General features: G+C 40.4%; 1 protein-coding gene across 2 annotated transcripts; it reads right to left on the bottom strand.

Annotated features, from left to right (window-relative positions):
* Positions 1 to 352: 352 nt before the first annotated feature.
* On the bottom strand, positions 353 to 7,141 carry acadl (acyl-CoA dehydrogenase long chain). Of its 2 annotated transcripts, none has more exons than XM_004066539.4 (11): positions 6,997 to 7,141; positions 5,713 to 5,892; positions 5,482 to 5,619; positions 4,107 to 4,271; positions 3,956 to 4,022; positions 3,724 to 3,888; positions 3,527 to 3,628; positions 3,337 to 3,450; positions 1,463 to 1,590; positions 1,289 to 1,375; positions 353 to 821 (listed from the first exon to the last, which is right to left on the bottom strand). In XM_004066539.4, the coding sequence occupies exons 1-11, from the start codon at positions 7,083 to 7,085 to the stop codon at positions 728 to 730; spliced, it is 1,329 nt and encodes a 442-aa protein (XP_004066587.1). In that variant the 5' UTR covers positions 7,086 to 7,141; the 3' UTR covers positions 353 to 727. The 2 variants fall into 2 exon arrangements, with proteins under 2 accessions (XP_004066587.1, XP_078789323.1); XM_078933197.1 differs by having other exon boundaries at positions 5,713 to 6,256; positions 6,997 to 7,124.
* Between the last annotated feature and the right edge of the window lie 7,116 nt (positions 7,142 to 14,257).

The following is a 14,257-nucleotide window of genomic DNA, read 5'->3' on the forward strand; positions in this document are numbered from 1 at the left end:
AAGTAGTTCGACTCATTGCTACTGAAATTTGAGTAATATTTTACCCATTAAATGTTAGCCAACTTGTGTTAAAGTCAAACATTGTGGTATAGTTTAGGGTTTTAATAAGATGTTGTTGCTGCAATGTAATCAATAAGGGAAAAAAAACTAGAAGACACTTGAAGGGATGCTAGCGCATCTGGCTAAAGCTAACACACAAAAACCGTTGTGTTTTCCACCATTTTTAAATAGTTTTTTATTTTTCTTAACCCCTCAAGTATAATCATGCAAGTGTTCCCAATTATCTACCTCAAGTTTTAGAATATATGTTGGTGTTGAAAATGAGAAATAGTCTGTTAAAAGACACAAAAAGAACAATCAATTGTCTTTATTTCAGTTCAAAATAAATTATAAGTCCTTAGAAATTATGTTACTAAAAATAGACACTTCTTGTTATCAACATGTGTGTTCTGTTAGGCAAGATTATTGCTCGGATGTAGTTGTAGAAGTTCTTCTATTGTACATCATATTTATTTAACCCCACAGTGACAAAAGAAATCAGGCAGCATTAATTGAGACGAATGGTTCAAGTTTGTATTTGATGACATTTAGTTTTTCTTGTGAGAAACCCCCTTTTGTTCCGTTTCGAAACACAGACTGCATTCATTGTTGTGTGCAAAGTTTCACAAAATGAAAAATCAAACCTAATCAAACTGTTTTTTTTTCTATTACTCCACCCCTCATGTCCTCATTTCTGGCTGACGATGCTGCGTGCGATGAGCTCCTTCATGATCTCATTGGTTCCTCCGTAGATGGGCTGAACACGGGAGTCCACGAATGCCCTGAGAAGCAAATATGATGAGCTGCAGTGCTATTTGCTCTATTTGCTCATTTTTTTTGTTTGTTTTTCTATCATGCAAATACATTCCTATTACAATAAAATCAAAAATGTTCATTTTAAATGGTTATTGAAATGTAAAAAAAATGACCTCAGGCTGCAGGTTTTTAGGTTATCTGGGCTTTTTCCATCACGTTCTATGAGGTGACCGCACAAGTCTGACCCTCCTTGGGCCTGAACAACCCAAAACCTGCAGCACCCCCCTGTATAGGTGGATGTGACTAAAGCTTCTTTGTTGTTGAGCTGTAAACATCTAACCTAAAACATTCGGTTTCTATCATGACTTTCTGGTTCAATCCGTTTTGTGTTCTTGGAGTCAGTTGCACCCGGTTCAAGAATCTGTGAATCGTCATTTAAGAGATGCATTTGCTAACTGATAAATAAACCGCTGCTGTCATGGTGGACTCTTACTTGGCGATTGGATATTCCAACATGTATCCCCAGCCTCCGTGAAGCTGCAGGCACTGAGTGGCCACTTTGTTCTGAAGCTCAGATGCCCTAAGGAGAAAAAAAATAAAAATGGATGGAAGTGAAAAGTTGGAATCAACTTAAGTGATTAGGTTGAACAGATTTCAATCTTCTCACCAAAACTTGGCCATGGAGGCTGTGGATGGATCCAGACGTTTTTCAGCAAGGAGAAGAAGGCAGTTATCCACAAAAGACCGTCCCACGCAGATCTCGGTCTTCAGTTCAGCCAGTTTGTGCTGCACAGTCTGTAAATGTTTTTTTAGAAAACCACCCACAACTCACACAACACCTTAATAGGTTAAAGAGTATTCCCCATTCTGCCACATTTAGTAGAAGAAGTCTTCAACACAAATGGTTAACAAGCTTCTTAAAGAAAAAGTCACCAGATTTGACTAATAAAAAGATTGAATTCCTCAACATAGTATTATCTCTTAAAAATGTTCCACTTTAATGGGTGCAGGAAAAGCATTCCTGATTGGCTATTTCTAAAGTTAAAACTTTTGTGACCAAGTAGTGATTGCTCACATCTGAAGCTAGCAACCAGTGGCCATTTGAGGAATTGTAACAACTGGTACTAAAAATCGTTTTAAAAAGAAACTGTTTGATATGGTTCCAGGAAAAACAAGAAAAAAAAAACCCTGATTGGCTATTTTTAAAGTCAGACCTTTTGGAATGAGTAGGAATCGCTCACAGCCAACCAGTGGCCATCTGAGGAACTGCAACAACTGCTACTTCTAAATTGGCTTCAAACTAGAGAACAGAGTGTTGAGGGTGGAGCTTACAGTGGGGGGAGAAAGTATTTAGTCAGCCACCAATTTTTGCAAGTTCTCCCATTTAAAAAAAAGATGAGAGAGGCCTGTTATTTTCATCTTAGGTATACCTGAACTATGAGACAAAATGAGAAAAAAAAAGAAAGTCACATTGACTGATTTTTAAAGAATTTATTTGCAAACTATGGTGGAAAAGAAGTATTTGGTCACCTAAAAACAAGCAAGATTTCTGGCTCTCACAGACCTGTGACTTCTTCTGTGAGAGGATCCTCTGTCCTCCACTCGTAACTTGTATTAATGGCACCTGTTTTAACTGGTTATCTATATAAAAGACACCTGTCCACAAACAGTCACACTCCAAACTCCACTATGGCCAAGACCAAAGAGCTGTCTGAGGACACCAGAAACCAAATTGTTGACCTGCACCAGGCTGGGAAGACTGAATCTGCAATCGGTTAGCAGCTTGGAGTGGCCTAGCCAGTCTCCAGATCTCAACCCAATAGATAATCTCTGGAGGGAGTTCAAACTCTGTGTTGCCCAGCAACAGCCCCCAAACACCACTGCTCTAGAGGAGATCTGCATGGAGGAATGGGCCAAAATACCAGAAACAGTTAATTTACCAATACAATTTTTAAAAATCAGACGGTGTGATTTTTCTGGATTTTTTTTTCACCTTTTGTCTCTCACAGTTGAGGTATATATGATGAAAATCACAGGCCTCTCTCAACTTTTTAAGTAGGAGAACTTGCACAATTGGTGGCTGACTAAATACTGGATTTTACCGTATTTCAAAGTTCTACAAGATGCAAATGAATTCGAAAGGAACCAGTTAGGAATGTTGTATTCTGGTTTGTGACTGGCGAGAATTTTGGCACCATCCTGCTTTTTGGTTTGGTTGTTTGTTAGTAATTTTTTTTGACAAAAATCTATTAACATTTTGCTAATTATTGTCTAGATCAGGAGTGTTTGGTCAACCAAAATCTTTGGAATCCCTAATCCAGCTAATTAGCTGGTGGTGAGGCAAGGATTGCTGGGAAATTATGAAGGTGGTAGATCTTCAGGATATAAGCTAAAATCAAGAAAAATGACTGAAGCTTTAAGTGAAACTAAAACTTGAGAAATGTGACTCAAGTAAACAAAAAAACTTGAAATTAACAACAACAAAAGAAATGTTTCGGACAAGCCCCCATTTTCTTTCTAAACAATACAAATAAAACAAACCTGCAAGTGGGCGATGGTTTTGCCGAACGCTTTCCGCTGCAACACGTAGTTTCTGGTTTCCTCGAACATGAACTCACAGCTCGCTATGGCCATGTCGGCAATTAATAGACGCTCCTAGAAGGAATATTTGTCCCATTTTAATCCCGGTTGGTTTTTGAATCAAAATGGACATAGACAAAAGAAAGGTTACCTGAGGAAGTTCATTCATTAGGTAGTAGAAACCTTTGTTGAGTTCACCCAGGAGAGCCGTGGCTGGGAGACGCACATCCTCAAAGAACAGCTCTGCTGTGTCCTTAAAAAGTAAAATATTAAGATCAAAAGGGACAAAACTATCAACTATCTGTCCATTTAGTCTATGCAAATGAAAGGTTCTGGGGACTTCAGTACCTGTGCCTTCAGACCAATCTTGTCAAGCTTACGGCCTTTCTGGAAGCCCTTCATGCCATCTTCCACCAGGAACAGACTGATCCCATGTGCTGCTGTCTTCGCCTCGCGGTTTGTCACGGTTACCACCACCACCAAGTCAGCCATCCAACCGTTTGTGATGAAAACCTTAGGAAGGTGATCGCAAATTGTTACCGAGAGGCAATGGGTTGCTTTTGCTTCCACCGTGTTTTACCTTGTTGCCATTTAGGATCCAATCACTTCCGTCCTTCTTGGCGTACGTCCTCACACCCTGAAGATCACTAAAAAGATCAAGGCCAACATTCGGTCAAACCTCAAACCGTTGGAAAGCAGATTTCTTGGTGTACCGCGGTTTGTTTACCCACCTGCCTGCGCCAGGCTCTGTCATGGCAATCGCCCCGATGCACTTCCCGGCAGTCATGTTGGGAATAAAGCGCTCAATTTGCTCTTTGCTCCCATAGTTGATAATGTAGGGCATGACGATGTCAGAGTGTAGGGCGAAACCCGGGCCAGTGCAGTTGCAGTACATTCTGGAGGACGACACCAAATGTTTAGGTGCGAGTAAACGGAGGCGATGTTTGATGGAAGACTGAAGCTACTTCTCAGAAGTGACCGCTTCCACTGAAAGGTCTGCGTAAAACATACAAATGCACACTTTCGGTTTCAAAACTCTCACAACATTTTCACCACAATTTTTGGGCTCTACGTACAAACCGCACCGTTGAATGTGCGTCGAAAGTTAAAGTAAGTCAAATAGGGACTCTGATTTGGTATCAACCTACGGATGGCGCCCCTTTTCGTTCACCGATGTGCCAACCGTCTGAAAAAACTGACTACGAAGGTGAAAAAGATTTATAGTGGTTTATCCCCAGCCAGAATTAAACAGCAATAAGTCGTTCGTATATTGGAATAAAGCTGTAAACGACAAAAACCTGGAGCGAGATTCGGAGGATTTGCACCGCTACAACATCTTCCAACTGCAGGTGGTGGACATGCGCTAGTAAAGAGTAGAAAAAGAACAAGAAGAAGATCCCGTTCACTGCTTATCCAGTGTGAACACCAAGGGGCGTGTTCAAGAACGTGCCTTGTGTGAAGGTAGCATCACTGGTAGCATCACAGCCCAACGCTGAAATCGGAGCGCCAAAGCCACTGATTGGCTTGGCTTGGTCGGTGGTTGGCGCCCTTGCTTCGGCGGCTGGAGTTTCATGTTGCTGCCTCACGGCTCTGGAGGGGACCCCGTTGCTGTCCTGGTCTGAGTGGGCCAAATACTCGTTCCTGACGGCAAAGCCAAGCCTAAAATTTCTTTTAGAAGTTACTTTTAGAAGTATTCATTGAATGTGGGGTCATAGGTCGTATGTGTTAACGGAGGGGAGTGGGAAGAGTGAAGGGTGGGTTGTTTTTTTTTTTTTTTTTTATTTCCAGGGTTTTTTTTTTTTTTTATTTCCGGGGGGTTTTATTGTAATATTGTGTATGTCTGTTTTGTTTTAAATGTGAAAATGCTTTGAGTTGCGCAAGATATTAGTAGCCCTTTTTTATAAATATGTTTGATTTGATTTGATTTGACACATCCTATACAAGTGCTAATTTCCCCTGTTTGCTAGTTTTCAAGAAGTCCAGGCAGATGCAAAGACAGACAGCATTCTTTTGGAACTTTTGGGAATCAAGTCCCAGAACGCAGCGAACCCACAGCATAACGAGCAGTAAAATGGTGTCAAACTGGTCATGAATTTAGTAACTCACTGCTCCTCCCATGTGATGGCGGCGGAGAACACGTCTCCTCCTATGCCTCCGTGCTCCTCTGGTATCATCACCCCCAACAGGCCTTGCTCTCCAGCTTTCTCCCACAACTCCCTGCTCACCTGCCCCGCCTTCTCCCAGCTGGAAATTAGCCACAAACAAAAAAAAAAAAGGACCAATTCAATCCGGGCCCTGAGCCGTTAGCACCAAAACCGGATTGTTCCGTCGCCATACTCCTTGTGGTGTGGAACCACTTCTTCTTGGAAGAACCGTCTGACGCTCTTCCTGAAAATGTCGTGGTCTTCGTTGAATATTCGGCGCGTCCCGATGTCCATCATGGTCTTGGCGCTAGAAGTCTCTAGCCGGGTTTGAGAGGTGTGGCTTTCAAGATTCTCCATTTGGCTCCGTTGTTTGCTAGAACAAAAAAATAATTAAAAAAAGAAAAGACAGAAATCTGGGTGATGCATCAAAAATGTAGAACTTCCTTTTTTTTGTTGACTTTGTAGCCTTCGTCATTCAACTGAAGCAAAATAAAATCATTTTAAGCCACAAGCAGGACTGACTGGCACTGGATTCCAACAGCTGGAGTTCATTTCTAACGTCACAAAGAGGCTCTTTTTCGTGATTTTACACCAATTTGAGTAAATAAATATTCAGATATGCAATTTTAAATCTAATTTGCCTAACATATATGGCCTTCATCTTTAGGAAAATACCACAAGAACATGTTAAAAACAGCAAAAACAGGGTTTTCATCGGAGTGGGTCTTCAAATGCCTCTGAAAAAAGAAAAACAAGGGAAGTTCGATCAGATATATGATCCGATCTATGGAGTCGATCCACTTCTGCTGGTTGTGCCCCAATTAAAAATGTTTTGGGGGTAACTGAGCGTTTTCTGCCCCAAACTCTCCAAATCCCCTTCCTCCGGACCTGCATGTGATCTCTCACCCAACCAATGTTTCCATCTTTAGTGTGTCATATTTCTTTCCATTTACTGATTTCTTTATGCAACTGCTTTGTTTTTATTTTATTTATGAATGACTTCCTGTTGCAGAATTCCTGAAAATGGCAGGATTTCAGTCAACAACAACAAAAAACAGTCCAATAGAAATAACTACAAGGTTAAGTCCAATTATTAAACCGCAAATGAAACCTTAGGAAAATATAAATAACCGTAGTGATTGTTTATAAAAAAGATAGGCTAAATAATTGACAAATATTTAGGATTTCTTGGTTAAGTTATATCTTTGCATTCATTTTTTGCGCAGTGACCTTTCGAGGAAGTGGGTCAAAGGTGACTGTAACGCACCTACAGCGAAATAAAAAAACATTAGTGTAACCGAGAATTATTATTGATAAACTCAATTTTACAGTCAATAATGACAAATGAGCAAATAAAAAATAACATTCATTGTGCACTGATTTACTTATTATTACAAACAAACAAAAAAAGAACCACGGCTATGCTATGTCTTGTTATATATATATATATATATATATATTTTTAACGGTATTGCACCTTGTAATCCCAGAAGAAAACGCTTGTCGTCCGCCACAGACATGTTTAAGTTCCAAAACGTGCCGTTTTAGCAGCTTGCTAGCAAACATCTTCACTCTGCTATCACAAACAACTATGACCGTCTGAGCTGGTCTTCTATGGAATGATGCACCACTCCCTCTGTTTTATTAAATCATTGTGTGGGATCAGAAAAAAACAACTACACAAATTAATTACGCGCAATTTAATATCGAGTGATGTATGTCAAACTTGTGCATTATAACCATCTTAATTTAAACATTTGTTCCTTGTTGAATATTGTATATTTAGAATTTCTGAAACAACATTAACAAAAAGGGTGCAGAGTGAGACGTCTTACTTTGTTGAGCTTTGAACACGGAAGACGTTTCTTCTTTGATGAAACTTGGAACTTTAAGTGCTGCCATCTAGTGGTATACAAAATAAAATAAAGAAATCTAACTTCCTCACATTCATTCAAACCAGCTTAAAAAAGAGGTGTTTACCAGTTAACACACCTTTAAAACGCTTGCTTCCACGTGTTACCACAAGGGAGCGGGCTTGTTAAAAAGTGAGGTTTTCTTTTTTTTGCTTTAAAGTTAACGTTAATTTTACCTTATGAGTAAAGTCACTTTAATTTGGATTTTGATTGATTTTAATTATTTAACCCTTTCGTTATCCTAGGCACTTTACCATTGGGAGTTGGGTCATCTAGACCCACTAGACAGTGCTCTGAACCTTTTTTCTTCAATGATTTGTGATCTTCACTGGTGTCCATGGATTATAGGAAATCTTTCCACCTTTATCCACCTTTGTCATGGTAGGGAGAACACATCAAAGTAAGGGTGGGGTCATCTAAGATAGCACAAGGGTTAAGTGTCATGCACTAATGTGCCCAGCCAACATGGGTTTATATGACACTGAAAGACAAAATACAGAAAACACATAGAAACATGCCCATCACAAAATACAACAACTCCCCTAGTCAGAGCCTAACAGAGTACAGTGTCCATTCTTATTGTCCATGCCTTTGACACAAAATTTGCCAAACAAAAAATTTCATTTTCAAAAAGCCAACGTAAAATTTTATCTTCAGACAACCAAAACAAATCAAGACATTTCTTTTCTATAACCTCATACAAGAAAAGTGTCTGTTTTTCGTACAAAGGACAATAAAACAAAAAATGAAATTCATCCTTCACCACTTGCAGTTCACACACCTCACAGTCTTTCCTCCTCAGGAACGCCTTTACAGTGCCCTACTTCCACCTGTAGGGGGAGCACTCCTGCTCTAAGTTGAGCACATGAGGATCTTTTATGGAGAGAAATTAGACTCAGTCGGATTTGTGCGTGCGTAATTCTTGATTTGTGCGTAAATAAGGATTTGTGTATGCATATTCTTGCTTAGTGCGTGCGTAAATTAGGATTTGTGCATAAATTTGGATTTGTGCGTGATTTGTTACTCACATAATACGTTTTGTGTATAAGTTCAAAAAATATAAAATAAAAAAAATACAAAATGCAATTTACGTATGCACAAATTAAGATTACAACAGCTTGAAACTACTTACACACACACGTCTTTAAAAAACACGCACGAATCCCTTGTTACGTACACACGAAGCCAAAGTTACGCACGGATCTACCGTGAGACTGTTTTCACGTCTCACAAATTCGTCTGTAAGTGCTGCGTTTAAATACCAGTGGAATGCTCGGTCATTAGAACTTTCCTATCAGCCGTCCCTTCTAAACGTATCCAGACAATGACTCAATCAATACATGAAGACAGTAGATGTTAGTGTTGAACATAGAGGCTACTTACTTCGGGGCGCTGACCACCGAGATGGGCCGCCATTCTTCCCGTGACCCTCTCAGTCTGACTGCCTTTGATTTTTCCAGAAGAAAAAAAACAGTGCCCCCTACTGGTTGTTCCTGTTACGCATTTTGTATCAATTTGGTGTCTCGGAGAATAATATACTTTTAATATATATATTAGCGTTTAAAATTGAACGTCATATTCTCAGATAATAATTTTTATTTTCCTTTAAAGTTTTTTTAAGCCCTGCTACACCCACTGAAGGAAATACGTTTAGAAGGGAAGGCTGATAGGAAAAGTCTAATGACCGAGCATTCCACTGGTATTTAAACGCAGCACTTACGGACGAATTTGTGAGACGTGAAAACAGTCTCACGGTAGATCCGTGCGTAACTTTGGCTTCGTGTGTGCGTAACAAAGGATTCGTGCGTGTTTTTTAAAGACGTGTGTGTGTAAGTAGTTTCAAGCTGTTGTAATCTTAATTTGTGCATACGTAAATTGCATTTTGTATTTTTTTTATTTTATATTTTTTGAACTTATACACAAAACGTATAATATGATTAACAAATCACGCACAAATCCAAATTTATGCACAAATCCTAATTTACGCACGCACAAAGCAAGAATATGCATACACAAATCCTAATTTACGCACAAATCAAGAATTACGCACGCACAAATCCGACTGAGTCTAATTTCTCTCCATAATCTTTGTCCTTTTTTTAAGTTGTACATAACATTAGTTCAGCAGAAAACTTGTCCTTAATTTGCAAATAAGTTCGTAATTTTGGTTTTTGAAGCAGTTTCCTTTTTCCAGTCTTTTTCATAATAATCAACTGAAGTTCCCTCAACATTATCAATCTTACATTTCAAACAATTAAAAAATAATGATTGTAGGTTCACAGAGGATAGAATGTTCAACACGTCTTTACACCAGGGATAAATATGAGCTCTATCCCAATCAAATATTTTACGTGCAAGTCTCTCTGCAGGTAAAGTCACCAGCCAGTTCCATAATCTGAGAACTTCTGCTCTTTGTCTGATCACACAAGGTTCCCACCCCATGTCCCCCTCTATGGCGGCTTTAGTGGTGAACCTGTGTACACCCAGAAAGTATCTCATTGCCCTGTTTTGAACCTTATCACACTCAGGAGCGTCTTCATAACCCCAGACTCCTGCAGCATAAAATAACACAGATCCCACCATGGCATCGTACAATTTACTAAACGTGTCTTAACTTAACTCAGGACAGACCTTCATCTTATTTATCACTGCACCAAGGACCCTCCCAGCAGAATCTGATAACAGCTGCTTTCCTTCTGAGAACATCATATTTTTATGAAAACCAAAACCAAGATATTTATAAGTATCAGTAAACATAAGAGTAGTTTTACCAAAATAAAGCAGAAAATTACTTTGAAGTACAAAATGCATTCTAAAATGAACTATTTGTGTTTTATCATCATTGATAGTGAGTCTCCATTTGTTACACCATTCATTCATTGTATTTAACATTCCTTGTAATTTTATTTCCTCATCAGCTATCAAAACAATATCATCAGCATAAAGTAATATGCTCAAGTTCCAATGATTGATATCAATACCTAAGTTAGTTTTCTTCATTTCTTGAGCTAAACTAGTGACATAGAAAGCAAAACGGGTTGGTGAAAGAACATCTCCTTGTTTAACTCCAAATGGTGTAGGAAACCAACCTGTTTTTAGATTATTCACCTGTGCACAGGCTAATGGAGCCTTGTACAGAGCTTTAATTGCTTTATAAAACTTACCATTAATACCATACATAAGTAATTTATATTTTTTAAATCCACAAAACAAACAAAGGTACTTTTACTGTCTTGCAGTCTAGCTCTCACCACCGAGGACAAAACATAAATAAAGTCAATACACGCTCTATTTCTCCTGAATCCATTCTGCTCCTCTACAAGCACTTGGTTTGTTTCTAGATATTCAGATAACCGATCACTTAAAATACTAGAGAACACTTTATACACGGTACTCAGAAGACTAATGCCTCTATAATTCCGAGGGACTCTCGGGTCTGCTTGAGGGGATTTTGGAATTGGCTTGATGATCGATTTATACCAAATTGATGGTAGAAAGCCATTCTTAAACAAGAATCTAAAGAGACAATGTAAAGTATTTAACAATTTAGGACACTTAAGGACCTCGTTTGATAGTCCATCCACCCCAGCAGCTTTATGAAGTTCTGTTTTCTCAACGACTTTTAGAACTTCCTCAATTGTAATATCCTGATTTATTGTGTCAAGGGAAGGAAATTCAGAGAAATTTTTATGCTACTGTCTTCAAGCAGTTTTTTAGATTTGCACATAATCATAAAAAACTGGTCATCAAACAAGTGGAAACTACTTAACTACTTAAATACTTAAATTTTATTTTTATTTTGGAAAGGTTTACCAATTTATGGCTGTGGTGCACCAACAAAAAGTAATATTAACTATGTTGTGTTTTAAATCACCACTGACATTACTCTACCTACTACAACATTTTCTGTAACGGGATGATCCTATGTGGCACAGGGTGTCTCTTCTTACTTAAAAAAAGCCAATTTCTCTTCTTTTTTTTGGGCACGAGTAAATAATAATTTATATTTTTCATAACATTAACATAACATTAACGTAAAATTACTATAAATTCAAACCATTATCGCGATAAGACTCTGCAGCTCCGTCAGGGTTGTAGAAATCAACGCCATTGGCTCAGAAACGCCATTCTTGCGACCATTTCCAATGAAAAGTCTATGCAAAAGCACATATATTTGCTTTTCTCTTGCCTCGTTAAGCAAGTTTTGAGTCAGTTTTTGGGCTTTAAGTACAAAACAGAACTTTGACCCATCAGATTTGGATTTCATAGTGACGTATAGCTCCGAATCTAGCCACAGGGGTTGCAAGCCAGTAACTTCTGTGCCGGTCCCAAGCCCGGATAAATAGAGAGGGTTGCGTCAGGAAGGGCATCCGGCGTAAAAATTGCCAAAATAACCATGCGAATCATCCACAACACTTTAGACATACCGGATCGGTCGAGGCCCGGGTTAACAACGACCGCCACCGATGCTGTTAACCTACAGGGTGTCGGTGGAAATTTGACTACTGTTGGTCGAAGAAAGAGGGGAGGCAGAAGGGTCCGTTGCCAGAGAGAGAAGGGAAAAGGCAGGAACATAGGTTTGAGAATAGGGACTCTTAACGTTGGCACAATGACAGGGAAAGGCAGAGAGCTGGCAGACATGATGGAGAGAAGGAAGGTAGATGTACTGTGTGTGCAGGAGACAAGGTGGAAGGGCAGCAAGGCACGTAGTATTGGAGGAGGATACAAACTGTTCTATCATGGTGTTGATAGGAAGAGAAATGGGGTAGGAGTGATTCTGAAGGGGGAGTTTGTAAACAGTGTTCTAGAGGTGAAAAGAGTCTCAGACAGGATGATGAGCCTAAAGTTAGAAATTGAAGGGGTGATGGTGAATGTAGTCAGTGGGTATGCGCCACAGGTTGGCTGTGAGTTAGAAGTGAAGGAGAGATTCTGGAGTGAGTTGGATGAGGTCATAGAGAGTTTTCCCAGAGGAGAGAGAGTTGTTATTGGAGCAGACTTTAATGGGCATGTTGGTGAGGGCAACAGAGGTGATGAGGAGGTGATGGGCAGGTTTGGTGTGAAGGAAAGGAATCTGGAGGGACAGATGGTGGTGGACTTTGCGAAGAGGATGGAAATGGCTGTAGTCAACACTTACTTCCAGAAGAGAGAGGAACATAGAGTGACATACAGAAGTGGAGGTAGGAGTACTCAGGTGGACTACATCCTATGTAGACGAGGTCATTTGAGAGAGGTTAATGACTGCAAAGTGGTGGTAGGAGAGAGTGTAGCCAGACAGCACCGCATGGTGGTGTGTAAGATGACTCTGGAGGTCAGGAAGAAGAAGATAGGGAAAACAGAAAAGAAGACCAAGTGGTGGAAGCTACAGAATGAAGAAACTTGTGAGGAATTTAGGCAGAAGTTGAGGCAGGTCCTGGGTGGTCAGGATGAACTTCCAGATGACTGGGAAACTACAGCAGAGATTATCAGGGAAACAGGTAGGAAGGTGCTAGGTGTGTCATCTGGAAAGAGGAAAGACGGTAAAGAGACTTGGTGGTGGAATGAGGAAGTACAGGAATGCGTCCAGAGGAAGAGGTTGGCTAAAAGGAAGTGGGATGTAGAAAGGACTGAGGAAGGTAGACAGGAGTACAAGGAAGCGCAGCGTAGAGTGAAGAGAGAGGTGGCAAAGGCCAAACAGAAAGCTTACGATGAGCTTTATGACAGGTTAGACACAAAGGAAGGAGAGAAGGACTTGTACAGGCTAGCCAGACAGAGAGACAGAGATGGGAAGGACGTGCAACAGATAAGGGCGATTAAGGACAGAGATGGAAAGGTGCTAACAACCCAAGAGAGTGTACAGAAAAGATGGAAGGAGTATTTTGAGGAGCTGATGAACGAGGAAAATGACAGGGAAAGAAGGGAGGAAGATGTGGTTGTTGTGGAGCAGGAAGTAGCAGAGATTGGAAAGGATGAGGTTAGGAAGGCTCTGAAAAGGATGAAGAGCGGAAAGGCCGTTGGTCCTGATGACGTACCTGTGGAGGTATGGAAGTGCTTAGGAGAGACAGCAGTGGAATTTCTAACAAGGTTGTTCAATAGGATTTTAGAGAGTGAGAAGATGCCTGAGGAATGGAGGAGAAGCGTTCTGGTCCCGATCTTTAAGAACAAGGGTGACACGCAGAACTGCAGCAACTATAGAGGAATAAAGTTGATGAGCCACACAATGAAGCTGTGGGAAAGAGTAGTGGAAGCCAGGCTTAGGAAGAAGGTGGAGATTTGTGAGCAGCAGTATGGTTTCATGCCCCGTAAGAGCACCACTGATGCCATTTTTGCTTTGAGAATGTTGATGGAAAAGTACAGAGAAGGTCAGAAGGAGCTGCATTGTGTGTTCGTAGATTTAGAGAAGGCGTATGACAGGGTGCCGAGGGAGGAGCTGTGGTACTGTATGAGGTCGTCTGTAGTGGCAGAGAAGTATGTCAGAGTAGTTCAGGACATGTATGAGAGAAGTATGACGGTGGTGAGATGTGCTGTAGGTCAGACAGAGGAGTTCAAGGTGGAGGTGGGACTACACCAAGGATCAGCTTTGAGTCCTTTTTTTGTTTGCTATGCTGATGGACAGGCTGACAGACGAGGTAAGACAGGAATCTCCCTGGACAATGATGTTTGCGGATGACATTGTAACTTGCAGTGAGAGTAGAGAGCAGGTGGAGGAACAGCTAGAGAGGTGGAGGTTTGCTCTGGAAAGAAGAGGTATGAAGGTCAGTCGTAGTAAGACAGAATACATGTGTCTGAACGAGAGGGATCAAGGTAGAAGCGTTAGGTTACAGGGGACTGAGGTGAAGAAGGTGCAGG

This window comes from Oryzias latipes, chromosome 2, assembly GCF_053564925.1.
Source record: "Oryzias latipes strain Hd-rR chromosome 2, Olatipes_Hd-rR_3.1".
NCBI classification, from domain to species: Eukaryota; Metazoa; Chordata; class Actinopteri; order Beloniformes; family Adrianichthyidae; genus Oryzias; species Oryzias latipes.

Excerpts from the sequence above, each read along its gene's own strand:
- acadl (XM_004066539.4), bottom strand. The coding sequence starts at position 7,085 with ATGTTTGCTAGCAAGCTGCTAAAACGGCACGTTTTGGAACTTAAACAT. Across the intron at positions 5,620-5,712 it reads GTGGTTCCACACCACAAGGA|CTGGGAGAAGGCGGGGCAGG; the intron begins GTATGGCGACGG and ends GCTAATTTCCAG. Across the intron at positions 3,889-3,955 it reads GGATCCTAAATGGCAACAAG|GTTTTCATCACAAACGGTTG; the intron begins GTAAAACACGGT and ends CACCTTCCTAAG.